Raw genomic sequence first — 14,718 nt, forward strand, 5'->3', positions numbered from 1 at the left:
CTGCTCATTGTTTCTTTCATTAAAAAAAAAAATCTCTGTATAAATTCTGCACTTTAAAAAAGTACTTTGTTGTTTCAAAGACGAGTTTACCGGAGTTCATCCGATCAAAGCTAAAAACACTACATAGGGCTTCCCTGGTGGCAGAGTGGTTAAGAATCCACCTGCCAATGCAAGGGACACGGGTTCAAACCCTGATCAGGGAAGATCCCACAGGCCACGGAGCAACTAAGCCTGTGCACCACAACTACTGAGTCTGTGCTCTAGAGCCCGCAAGCCACAACTATTGAGCCTGAGTGCCACAACTACTGAAGCCCGCGTGCCTAGAGCCTGTGCTCCACAACAAGAGATGCCACCGCAATGAGAAGCCTGCACACTGCAACTAAGAACAGCCCCTGCTCATTGCAACTAGAGAAACCCAGGCACAGCAAAGACCCAATGCTGCCAAAAATAAATAAATAAATGATTTAATTATTAAATAAATAAAAATAAAAACACCATGTAACAGGTATTTAATATTTTTTTAAGTATACGTGTTTCTTTAAGTTTTTAGGTGTTAGAGATCGATGTTCACTTCTTAAAATAGTTTCCAATTAATCATAAGAAATCAGTCATAAAATATGCAGAGTCAGCATCCTAATAACCACCAGAAACATGTGTATTATTAATAAGGTTGCTATTTCACAACACCCAAGCACTGGTTACACTCTTGTAAAAAGCTCCAGAAAAAAAGTGTTTCTTAATTTTAAAATTCGTGTTCCAGCATTGTGAAGCTAATTTTTTTTCCTTTTGGCTTTGTTTTAAATGTTTATTTGTCCTGTCCTATTGTTTCACTGCCTATTTATGTGCTCTACTATTGCTAGACGAGATGAAAGATGCTTACAGAATACCTTACTGAAAACACTACCTACAGAAGCAACTGCGTTGGTGAATTTTCCACTAGCGTTTTGCTTTGTTTTGCTCCAGGTCTTGTCTCTCTTTCCAGTGCCCTTTGCTGCCTGGGCAGCCCACGAGGATTCACTTTTCACTTATGACTCATCTGACTGACTCTGGATTACAGTAGAAAAGAGAAGAAAGGCTGATGGAAAAATGACACTGAAGGAAGAGAGCAAAATACCAGAGCAATGAGTTTGAGTAACTATGTTCTTTTCATTCAAGGTGTCAACACGTTGATTTGCATCTTTGACTTTAGGAGGTGGGAGCTGGAAATTGTAGGAGTATCTCTTCCCACTGGAATAATCCACCCCCCTGGGGGAGGGGGTGGGCTGAACATAGGTGAAATTTAGAATATTCTGTTGATCCTCAATTTTTATTTCTTGTTCTCTGGTTAGAAAAACGCTGCTAAGGGAATAGGGTGACAGTTCACCTAGAATCAGTACCAAGTATCAACAGCTAATCTCTCTCTTTGGAAAAAAGAGTCCTTCATATCACGGGAGTTTTAAAGCTAGTGATAAAACAAAAAGCTATTTTCTGAAACCAGCCCCTTGAAAAATAAAGTGTTCTTAAAATCTACAGAGTTGCCTTTAATATAAACAACCAGAGATGTTTTCAATTATCTTGCTACTACTTACATACAAAGGTTTTATATTTAGGAGAAGTGGTAGCCCTGAAATAACAATAATACGGTCATTTACAGTTGGGCTAAAGAAAACAATACAAGCATAGGGCAAACCAGGAAAGAATTTATCAAATAATAATTAATAAATTTTCACCAAAATTGGTTCACATCGTATAACTAGGAAGAACAAGAAAATAATAGCTAGAAAGAAAAATGAACCTTACTGAAATGTAATGACAATCTCTCACAACCCCTTCTATAAATTTTGATTACAACTTTGGATCAGCTCAAGACATTATGATTCAACAGAGTAATTGACATGTGATCCCAGAACAAGGCTTCACTCAGTAATTTACTTTATTGGACACACATTTCACCTACCAAAAAAGCAAAAAGAAGGAAGGAAGGGGAAAAAGAATATAAAGGCAGGCTTGAAATTATATTTAGAGCGGCTATTATCTCTCAAGTAAAAGTTTGGCTATAAAATACAAAATTATTTAAAAGATTTGTAATTTGGATTTTCTTTTAGTATTCAAATTCAGGTCAATATTTACCTCCTTGCACATTGTTTCTTCAGGTCTGATCCTTTTATATTTGCATTTTATTTCACAACTTTATTTTCTACTCAATCAAGCATTAGAAAAAAAAGGATCAGCTTATATGATATCATAATGAGATTGAAAAGTGGAGTTTTTCAATATTTGTGAACATGTTAGTTAAATTGTAATTTTGGTCAACAATAAAGTTGAAAAGAGAAAGATGCTTTAAACTGTATGATTAAATGCAGTTGACATAGCAAAGAAATGGTCAAGGAAGGAATACCTTCTTTCAATGACCTACAGAACAAGTACTATAGATTTTACATATAGGAAACATATACATTCAAACTTTCTTTCATAAGCATTCATATTTGAAATGTTTCAGCAACCTCTCTCCGTATTCTAGGTATATGAAACCAAAAGCTTTAAATTCTTAAGCATAGAAATAATACTTGAATAGTATGTAGAGTTTCATTAATTGGCCTTAGAAATAGAAAAGAAAATTTAGTTTCAAAACCAGATTTCATGTGCTGGTTGTTCAGTATTATTATTAATATTATTGTATAGTATTATTACTGTATTGACAGATTTTACTTTAAGGGACAAAATTGGCTTTACAATTTAAACACCTGCTCAAGTAACATAGTAAACTTCAATTTAAACCTATTTTAAAGGCAATAAAAACTGAGTTCATCTGATAGAATATAAAAAGCTAACATCAACTTTCCTCCAAGTATAAGTAGAATAATGAGTGAAGTGTTTAAGGTCAGTTAGAAATACACAGTACAAATTCAATTTTGGTGAGTTCCATACTTACAAAAGGCATACTAGCAGCAGAAAGAATAATCCTTAATTAATTTGTATTTTTCTAGTAGACCATTTACCTATAATAATACCTTGAAAAAAGTATTCTCAATTAAATCCAAACAATAATAATGACACATCCCCAAAATATATAAATTTGTTGAAGCAAATAGGTCAATTTCAAAAAAAGGTGGGCATTCACACCTACAAAAAATGACTCTTTAAAGTATATGAGAGTTATGCTTGGCACGCATAAAACAAGGTTAGGTTAGCCTCAAAGTTTAATTTTTATAGAAAGGGCATGAAAAGCAGTCTCCATGGACTGAGAACAATCTGCAAGTGTATAATTTACACACCGTCAGGGTCCACTCTCCCTAGGCCACCTCCGTTTCACACATCAGCTTGACTATGTTCTAGGTAAGCACATTGTTCTTAAAGCATCATTAAATTACTTTTTGGAACAAGGGAGGGTATAAACAAACCGACATATAAAATTGTTTTGATGCTAGAACAACCAAGTATTTGTGTGTTCTAGAATCTTCACATGAAAAAACATGCACTGAGGTACTGTTAAGCGAAATGCACCCCGTTACCCACACTCACTCCCCTTCTGAGGTCTTAGCACACTCACTGAGCATGGTCTCAGACAACTGCCTTCACTTTCTAAGGTGCCACTTTCAAACACTTTAAATTGTCCAAATATACCTTGAAAAATAAAAAAGACCCATTTTACTGGTAAGGAAAATTGCAACAGCTTTCGATTGCACCTCCCATGCTGTTAAATACGGTTTCTTCCCTCTTCTCTGAGTACTTCAGCCGTGTCCACTGGGAGTGCACACTACAGCCCTCTTATCCAGCTGTCTCTCCCATTCCCAGCAAACTCTTAGATGTGCCTGATACATATTTTTATCTAATTTGCCTCATCTGTTGTTTTTATTAACAACTAATTTAATATCCTCTGTCCTATCATATTTCCAGAAGTCAGTGTATAGAAACACGCAGCCAAGCCCGGACCCTCAGGCCTGCACATAAAGATGGCAGGCTAGCCTAGGGTCCTCTGGGACAGCAGTGCCAGAAGGAGGATTGGACACGATGACCCGTCTGCATGAGATGAGAAAAAAAATCAAAAACAAAAACCAAGAGGTCTGTAATACCGATAAACTAAGCTGTCACTCACAGGCCACCAGCTCAGGTCTGCAAAAAAGATGCAGTGAACACTGAATGACCATGAGAGGTGGAAATGTGTCTTCATTTTAAAAATGATATTCAGACCCACTGGTCAGAACCTGCTTAACTATTTAATTTGAATTGATATGAAAATCATCTGAAGGTAAAATCCCTCCTATGGTTCCAAGGGTTAGGAAGCTTGCTACAGATGACTATCAAAAATCTGGTTTGATTTCCCAGAAACTATATGAATGAACCAAGTTTCTTTATCTTGAGATACCAAGCTGGGAGTTTGTTCTTAAGTACTAGACTGCTTAATTGCTTACTTGGGGAAGGGAAGGCCCTGGGGGAAAGGCAGGTACAACAACATCTCTTCTCTCTCTTCCATGAAGCCACTGCACTCTCCTGAGCTGGATCATGCATGACCAGCAATGCGGAGAAGTCCCCTCTTCCCTTCCAGTGGAAGCATCTAGATATGCAATCCCAGAGATGAATGAAAAAAACCTGAAGACCCTATTTCACGGGAATCTTTCAGTATTCTGAATGGAAAATATCACTGAAAACTAGTGATTTGCTCCTCCAACTTACAGCCATGTAGGAACGGAACTCGGACCAGAAAAAATAAAAGGACAAAAATAATTATCATTCCAGTATGTATTTTGAGAAGGAAGACACACAAACATTTGTATCATCAACTGAGACTGATTCACACCTGCTGAGTAGGGAAAAGATGATATTGAAATCAAAAGCTGAAAAATAAACCACCTTTCTGGTTATGAGTGACTGAAAAGCAAGGAAAATTATTTTCACTTTCTTGTCCTTATTGTTAGAAGTAGTGGTTTGAGCCAATATTCCTAGCTGTGCTGTAACAGTTAAAAGGAAATCATTTCAAATCTGGATGTCATCTTTCTTTTTATATCTATAAATATGGGTTCTATTAGGTTTTCTGACTTTAATGGTATGTATATGGGACAGGATGCTCTTTTCTTTGCTTTGGAGTATTAGTGTTTCAGTTTCTGAACTAAAAATGTACAAAATAGTTTTTGTACATTTTTAGTACAGAAAATTTTACAACCTTCAGAACAACTGCTTTTATAATTTACAAGCTCGACATAAGTATCTGGGGTTTTTTTAACAAATAATTTATGAGAAATGAAATCTTCAGAAAAAAAACTGGCTACTTTGATGCAACTATTTAGTAAGTATAGTAAGAATCCATAACGAGTTAATTAACATATATAGTTCCTGGTCACACTTAAAAGCCTTTAAAAATCACTTAAGGTACACACAAAATACAGAGCGATGTAATAATAGCAACCAATATGAAATCCTGACAAATTAGAAGTTTAAGTCTGGTATTTATAAAATGTATGCCAATTCTTTTTTTTTTTTTAGTATCTACTTGAACCTTTTAAAAGTATATACATGAGCAATTATTTCCAATAAACAATACTGAATAACAAATTAGAAATATCTCTTCTGTTTTTTTTTAACCAAGCTTCTTTTCCCACCTAAAGGAAATATATATGAAAGGAAATCCTTTTTCTTATTTGGTACCGAAACACAGTAATTTTGCACAGTATTAAGGCTGTACTGTGGTCTACAGAAGAGAGAACATGCTTGCCAACTAAGAAAAGTTTTATTTAGCAGGACAAGACAGTTATCACAGCTCAAGTTTTATTTCTACATGAAGAGGTTATCTATTTTCACAGGTATGTATTTCATTCCACATGGCACAATTATTTTAGCTATATTTCACATGCTTGCTCATCAGTGAATACTTATATTGAAATGGGTACTAACAGTATATAAAATCAGTCTTTACATATTTTTTTCCTGACAAATATATGCCCAGAGACTTCACTTTATATATGTCTGTAACACAAAAACCAACTTGAAAGTTTTAAAAAATATTGTTCTGTAGAAGCAGCTATCTACAGCTTTTAAAACAGTATGAGCCTGTGGAAACACTGTATTATATATCTGACATTTTCCATCTAAAAATACATTATGAAGCATGCTGGTATTAATAAACCATGTACTTTCAGACCCCTAAAGTGCTTTGCTATAATTTTGTTGACGGTATATTTCCATCCACGCTATTAACATACAGCAAACAAATTTTAGGTCATCACCTTGCCAGCCTGTCTTGATTGGAAAGTGTGGGGAAAAAAAAGGAAAAAAAAAACTTTTAGGAGTTCATCAATATTCGTAAGCATATTCTGATTTATGAGTTAACAGTTCCTAAGTAAGCAGAGATAACTGAGAAAAATTTTGGTCAAAAATACATTACAAAAAAAAAAAGCAAACCAGAAAGCAACCACATATATTCCCTTTTTCCTCACCCCACCCCCATCACAGGCAGAAAAATCACCCTTCCTTTGCAGCAGGGCACGCTCATTCCTCTCATCCCTTCAGTTATTGGAAGGCAAATGAAAATACAATGACCCTTTCCTCTTGTGATTTAGCTCACGCCGCAAACATTTAAACACAAACTGAAACTACTGATTTCACAGAAAGCACAGAAACAGAAAAAGCAAGACTCACTGACCCATTTGGAAGACAAAGACGACAGAACAGAACGGGAAAGCTCTAAAAATCAGCTTGTGAGGCCTCTGAGAGATATTCTTCTGGCATTTCATCACAGCAGCCCCAGACCAGTTCACCTCCCTAGATACACGGTGGAGGCACTAAATAGAGCTGTTTATTAAAGCTGTTGTGTGGATTGCATTAGGAGACGCGGGCAGACCACCTGGACCTTTCAGACTGTGGCAGTGTTTAATTTGCAGCCTGCCCGTCCGCAGCGGCCAAGACCCCTACTACATACATCTAACCAGGCTCGATCACACATTATCTGGGTTGGGAGTAAAGGCACGTGTATTTCTATATTTATATTTTCCATAGAGCAAGGGAGACAGAGCGAGAGAGACAGAACATAGCCAAAATCAAAACACTGAACAGAAAATTGTTAACTACCTAGAAAACATAATACTTTATTCTCGTCTCACACTTTCTTCCAGAGATCACAATCTCAACAGAAAATAAATTCTAAAAAACGTATATTTTTAAACATTCAGGCCAAATGATAAATAAATTTGTTCTTTGGGGTTTCTTTTTTGTGGTTGTATTAGTTTGGGCTTGTAAGCATCGCATTGAAGTTTGAAGCTGAGCTTTCCTAGCTAGATTTTAATGGGTGCCTCTTCCCTTTCACACTTTCAGCGCTACGCTGGCAGGTAGCTGAAGATACAGATAGAAAGATGGTACTGTAAATATGAATTATGTGAATCATATGGTGAGACCCTTGTGGAAAAAAGGGGAGTTGAGAAATGGCTGACTCCATACCTGACCAATTACAGCTCGCATGGTCCCCGTGTCCTGCTGGGCTGAGAGATCGCAATCCATCATATGTTGTCTTTGAAAAGGAGAATGGGGGTTTCTGGCACGCATCTGTCAATCAACTTCTGCACTCACAACCATCACCAAAAGCAAGGGGGGAAAAAAGTCAAGCTGCTCCACAAAATAGGATGAAACTGTCATGTGACCTCCGGCAGACATGCACACACACATTCACTACCTCCACAGAGGGTAAGAATTTTCTGTAGACATGAAATGACATTGACAAATATCCAATACCAAGTAAATAAAGTGAGACAAACAGCTATTCACCAAAGACAAAACATTGGCTGTAATCTCCCACTAAAGGTTTAACAAACCTCAGAGGATTTTTTTTTTTAATGCTCTGGAAACCTGTTTAAAAGAAAAATAAAATTAACTATTTCATGTACTAACTGAGACTTTGATTTCTATGCCACCATATAATTTTTTTTCCATGATAATTCATTATCTTATTTCTCTTAACCTGTCCCTAATGATTTTATCTTCAGATTCTCTAAATGACCTTTTGATAATATGCAGTAATCTCTTCAGTTTATATAATGTCACCTTTATGGAAAAGCATGAAATGTTCACCATTGAATAACACAGATACCTTGCTATTTGTTAACTGGAAACGGATATACACAATCATTTGTGTAAACTGCGTTGACCACACAAATGTAAAATATTCAAAGTATGTAAATAGTAGTCAGTAAACTTTTTATCGTTTAAAAGGTTCGGATATGATTTATTTGCAGCTCGTCTAAACTGATGCAACGTGATGACAAATATTTCAACTTTTTTTCATTTAATTTAAGCTATTTGATCCCACACACCCTAGGATAGATTGTTGATGTATTATGAGTCAGCTATTGTAAGAGTGACATGAATATCACGTATAAGTTATTTAACCCTTTCAGGATTAACATCAGAACCTGATTTTCAAAACAACCTGACAGATACTGCAAAGTTGCTCTTTGAAAATCCAAAACCATAAATAGCATCCATTAACTTGGTGGCTTTGTGGAGTTACTAACGTTTGCATTTGTCCACTTTTCAAACTTAAGTTCATCAGTTGGTGTACTCTAACTTTTCCAAAAAGAATTCACAGGAATACTTTGTGATATTAAAATGGGGATTTTTTTCAAGGTTCAAAACTAACATTAAGCTTGAGAGGTAGAGGAGTGATGAGAAATGTTTAATACAGAATATATGTTCTTATGTATAACATTGTATTGTATCATCCCTTGAAAATTAAGTGGAAGGAACTTCAAGTAAGAAAAGAGAAAAGAAGAAAAACAATTTCCAACATGTTTAAAGAAAGCTTTAGGAAGAGAGAACTAAGGATTGAAATCTCATCGACTTCTCATTAAGAGTTGCCCCACAATATAAAGATTTACATAGACACACACACACACACACACACACACACAAACACACACACACACACACACACACACACACCCCACCCACCCTTAAATCTGCATCCCCAAACAAAAACAGAAACTGCACCAACTGTGTAGCTCTCCTGAGAACTGACGACGGGAAAGGTCCTCCTAGACATGATTAAAATGAACAGATAGCACTGACACCCCGTCCCTGCCCCTGGAGACACGGACACACACGGGTGTTTCTGCAGCCACCCCATTTCGGACGCTGCTGGCGCGTCGGTCGCCACCTCTGGCCGGGGAAGAGGAGGCGGGGACAGCCCCCCGCCTCCCCAGGCCGGAAATCTGGGCCGGGGTCGCCATGGGACCCGGGAGGGCTCTGCCAAAGTTGCCCAAAGCCTGAGGGCTCGCAGAGGGCAGGTGGGGCGCGGGCGCTCCTGGCGTCGCCTTCCTGGGACAGGGAGACACAGACACACAGACAGGCAGACAGGGAGCGCGGCGGGACCGGGAAAGTTACGGAGGAAGGGCTGGGCTGTCGTCCTCACCTCCGCAGCGAAGCGCAGGGATCCTCTCACTGCCACCTCCCTGCAGGCACAACCTCCCCCTGGGATCGAAGCTTCCAGGACAGTTTTGGGGGGTAGGGGGGCAGGCTGCAAGATGAAGCCAAAGACCCCCCATTTGAAGCTCCAGGTGGTCCGGCTTGACGTAGGGACAATTGTTTGCTTACACTAGGGTTATTTACATGACCTTCTGGCCTGTGTTAATTACCGTAATTACTATAGACGCTAGGGGAGCCCTGAGGCGCTTGATATTATGTTACCTCACGAAAGCCTCTTAACAACTCAGTGAGGCGGGGACAGTCATTCCCATTTTACGATGACCTACAAAAAATATATAACTTTTCAAGATTAACAGGGACATGATTCACACCTGCTCGGAATCCAAAGACGGAGCTTTTCCTATGAAACCATTGAGTTGGGTGACATTCAGAATAAAGGCTACCATTTGTACAGTACAGACTCATTCAATAAATATTTATGGAGCCTGTACTATGTGCCAGGTGCTGTGTTAAGTGCTTGAGTTTCGGCAAAACATAGTTCCTCGAGGGTTTTTACATTCTAGTGTTTGGACAGATACTTGTCAAATAATCACAGAAATGTGAGATTTTTAATTATTCTGAGAGCGGTGGAGGAAAGCAAAACCTATATCAAAGGCATTGACCTGGTCTTGGGTGTGTAGGTTGAGCAAAGGGGAATTAAGCAATTAACTTGAAATAAACTAAAATTGGAAGCATGTTAGGGAAGAAAAGGACAAGGGCATGATGGAGTAAACATTCTCTGCGGAAGAAATGTGCAAAAGGCGGGGAGGAGGGTGGCTTACTGGAAAAGCTTAGGAAAGCTTTCTGCCTTGTGTGGAGCACAGACTTGAAGGGAAAGAGAGGCTGGAGGTGAAAACCAGAGCACATAGGGTCTCTTCCGTTGTATCAAAGATTCTTTACCTGAGCCAGGAGCATGGTGAAGCCACTGAGAATACTTTAGCAGTGTCTCACACTTAAATTTTGAAAGATGTCTCTGGCTATAGCGTGGAAAGTTAGGGCTGGGGCGGAGGTAGTAAAAGTGGATTTGGGGAGACCAATTAGTTATAGGGGGGTGGTGATGGTATTGCACAGAACTGGATGATTTCAAGTTGAGAGGTAAAATTCACAGAACTTGGTGACTGATGGGTGGTGGAACTTGAAGGAACGGCAGGTGACTTTCTGGATTGCACGAAACATACAGTGGGTGATGCCATTTTCTGAACTAGGGAATCAGGAGGAAAACCAGCTTGGAGAAGGGCAGTATGGATCATAATTGTAGTTTGCGATTTATTTTCACTACAATCCTCAGGGTGAGAATGATTATCCCCCTTTTTCTGAAAAATCTAGGGATCTCAGGGATGAAGCAACCCGCCCATGGCCAAGTAGCAGCAGGGAAGGTTCATCTGAGGGGAAATCCGGGTTCTTGACCCCTGCATTAGACTGATTTGGAATGAGGTGGTGGTTCTGGGTTGTCCGGTAGATTAAAATTGTCCTACCAGGAAACCAAGGTAAAATTGATGACCAGAACTGTTCTTAGGATTCCCCACAATAAGTCTCCAGATGACATGAATTAAGGCATATTTGGTGTAAAATTTGGTTGAGACCCTAGACCCTGCCCAAATAAAATGGAAGGACTGAAGTTCAGGTCTAGCATGGCAACGGCAGGAAGAATGTAAAGATAAAAACACAAAGGTAGTTTTGAGTTATTCAATTAACAGCCCCTATTTAGCATCAATAGTAATCTCTCCTGGTAGGTTACTCTGGGTAATAGAGACTTGAATAAGATCTGCTTCTTGACATTCGAAGATTCATAATTTAGTAGGAAACACAGACACATGTAAATGACTTAAATACAGCACAGATTGCTTTTAAAAAATAAATGCATAAAAAATTTATCTGTGGGGATTGTTTGATTCTATGTGGTGGAAGATGATTACATTTTTAGGTACCACAACATACAGGCTTGGGTCAGGATCTCCTCCAGCCCTTACCTCTGACTGGGTGCGGTCTTCAGAAAGTGGCCACTTCTCTGTGTCGTGAGTTTCTCCTCTTGTAACTCCTCAAGGGTACTGTGAGGAGGTAAGGAGATAATGTCTTCTGAGAGCTTATTGAGTTATACTCTGTAGGTATGCAGCATATGTTAGTTATTTTCCCATATGGAGAGACAACAGGAAGCCAGGAAAGATGAATCCTTCACCACCGTGAAGATGGTGGAAGAGTTTTGTGATACAAACAGAGGGTATTTTCTGTTCAGGGCAAAGGGAAGAGCATGAGAAAAACCATCTGGTCCTCTGTCAGTGTGACTGGCAGGCACTTTTAAGATTAAAGCAATGGGAAACAAATGGAGAAGGGCAGGAAATACTTCAACTAACTTTTACTCCCACGTTCACAGAAGAATTTAGGAAAGAAGATTCCTTAAGTGAAATAGTCACCATTACCATCATCTCTTGTGCTTTCCCCTCTCCCCACCCAATTTCCAGAAAATGATGCTTTTTTTTCCAATCCTTTAAGACCCCCTCCTTGCATCACAGATCAGCTAGACATCAGCTAGACATCACAGATCAGCCATTTCCCAACAGCTGACCATCTGGTATATAAGACAGCAACAGGTCACCACAGATCAGACCCAGTCCCCAACTTCTCAGGAAATGAGATAGAGATGTCCTTAATTTCTTTTTTTTTTTAGTGAAGTATAGGTGCTGTACAATATTATATAAGTTCCAGATGTACAACAGAGTGATTCACAATTTTCAAAGGTTATACTCCATTTATAGTTAATATAAAATATTGGCTCTATTTCCCAAGATGTCCTTAATTTCCTAATGACTAAAACCCTAAGGATACTGAGAGAGAAATACTGCACAGGGAATCAAGATAAAGTAGAGGTATTGGTCATCTCTGTTTTTCAATAAATCCTCTGCAGTGCTTAAAGTGAGAAGAGATAACATAGCTGGGTGCCTCTAAAGCGCAAGAACCGTGAGAAGAAAACATTCAAAAAGTCACCAAGGGGCTTCCCTGGTGGCGCAGTGGTTGAGAGTCTGCCTGCCGATTCACCGGGACACGGGTTCGTGCCCCGGTCCGGGAGGATCCCTCATGCCGCGGAGTGGCTGGGCCTGTGAGCCATGGCCGCTGAGCCTGCGCGTCCGGAGCCTGTGCTCCGCAACGGGAGAGGCCACAACAGTGAGAGGCCCGCGTACCACAGAGAAAACAAACAAACAAAGTCACCAAGAAGAAGCCACTTCTACTTAGTCTATTTCGGCCGACGCCATCACAACATGCACGTTTACTTCAGTTCTGTACTACCTGCCTTTTCTCTCTGTTAACACTTGTTCTATCTCTAGCTAATTGTTTGTTTCTTCATTTGCTACGGTTTTATCATTTCTCTGCTACTTTTTATTCCTCTGTTTCCTGGTCTCTAAAAGACTAATCTCACCATTCCTCCACCAGTTTATTTTTTTCCCCCAGATCTCCCAACCCCTGTTCTTCTTACATGGACACATGACTTCAGCCTTCTTCCTAGACTATGAATCACGGCAGAGCATCCTCTAGAGTATAGCTCACCATGTAGCTGCTGCATGATTTTCAAGGCTGATGTAGGAACCAGGATAACAGGTGGACGAGAGACAGCACAGGGGGAGTAGAAATACACAGTCAAGACTTCTCGTGGACTTCCCTTTCTACAGTCTGTAGTTCACTCCCCTTTGGTTCATTTCCTACCTTCTTTTTCAAGGGCAAGTTTTCCTGGAATTTCATTTGGCACCATAAGCCAAATGAAATCCACTGCCATCTCTATTTGCACCCCCTCCTCAATATCACATTTGCCTCCACTTTAAAGTTTTGTAGATCATTTCTCTAGAATGGTCTTTTCAACCATGATCATTTTCCCTAAACATTCCCAACATTAGATGGATTTTACTTCCACGGGTCCTTGAGTAGTATAACTACTCTGTACCCTGGGATCTTTTGTTGTTGTTATTTTCATATTTCTGGGGAAATTGAGGACAGGAAAAGTACCAAAAGCAGAATGATTATTTTTAAAAAAGAAAACAGGGGAGTGGAGAGAAACTGCTACACAACAAGACCCAGGGGCTACAGCATCCAGAGCGGTTTGGCAATGCTGAGCCAGACACCATTGGTTGTGAGGACCCGTGATTTACTTTTCTTTTACAACGTAGTTTGGGAGCATTATTTTTCCCCTGAGAGGCAATGACAAAATTTTGCCTTTGAAATGAATAGCTGAGAAGTTCAACACCCTGTTGACTCTGGGCAAGGATAGCCTGTGAATATACTAATGTACTATCAGATCTTCAACATCGTCATCTTTTTTTACCAGGTGACCATCCTCAATAAAAACAGAAAAATCCAGCTGAGGGAGCAAATGTCCCTTAATTTCCATTTTCCCCTTTCATGAAATGCTTTGGTTACAGCTATGCACTTTGGTCTTCCAGAATATATTTCTTCTGCCTGAACATCCTGAAAAAAGGCATTAAAATGCTCCTGGGTTTCATTGTACTACCTGCAGTTTTGGTGTCTGAGCCCACTGCTAACACATAACTTCGCATGAAAATTTCCCGTGGTGGTACAAACACACACCCTGTTTCCTTACAGCAGCAGTGCACTAGGGGGACTCTTTCCTCTTTATTTCATGGCTATAGCTCTACACGCCTGAAAAAGCCAAATACCACTGTCCATTTATTCCAAATATCAGTAGGTTCACAGCACTTTGACCCAAACCTGGTTCCACTCTTTCAAAGACAAGCACCTTTAAATGAGTGTCTGCATAGAACCCGTTGCATTGAGAACTTGACACACAGCTCTAACTCTGGAAAATCCATGTCTATCCTGGTTTTCTCCATCATCATCCTCCTCAACAGCCATAACAATAATAATAATAGAAAACATGGGGTGGTCCTCAAGGTGTAATTCAGTATGAGGACTCTTGAGGGTCCCTGAGACCCTTTTAGGGGGTCCATGAGGTCAAAACTTTTTCAAATAATAATAAAATGAGATTTGCCTTTTTCACCCTCATTTTCTGAGGAGAAATTTTCCCAAGGCTTCCTGATGTGTGATTTCTAGCAGATTGAAGGCAGAAGCAGGTATGGTTCCAAGCATCAATATCTTCTACTAAGCCAGACACTACCAAGAATTGCAAAAATGTAAAACAATGCCGCTCTTCTCACAAATTGCGTGTGGGAAAATGTAGTTACTTTTCATTTAAAAATGATGTTACCATGTAGTTATTTTAAATGACTTCATAAATAAACCTTTTTAGAAGTTTCTTGGTTTTAGGGACTTCCATGGTGGCACAGTAGT

General features: G+C 39.2%; 1 protein-coding gene across 1 annotated transcript in view; it reads right to left on the bottom strand.

The window, feature by feature from the left end:
- POU6F2 (POU class 6 homeobox 2) overlaps positions 1 to 7,512 on the bottom strand; it is a 450,125-nt gene extending 442,613 nt beyond the window's left edge. The window contains exon 1 of the mRNA XM_060019839.1: positions 7,408 to 7,512. Coding sequence (XP_059875822.1) covers positions 7,408 to 7,512 — 105 coding nt within the window. The remainder of the gene's footprint in view (positions 1 to 7,407) is intronic.
- Positions 7,513 to 14,718: the final 7,206 nt, after the last annotated feature.

Source organism: Delphinus delphis, chromosome 9 (genome assembly GCF_949987515.2).
Source record: "Delphinus delphis chromosome 9, mDelDel1.2, whole genome shotgun sequence".
In the NCBI taxonomy this organism is placed as follows: Eukaryota; Metazoa; Chordata; class Mammalia; order Artiodactyla; family Delphinidae; genus Delphinus; species Delphinus delphis.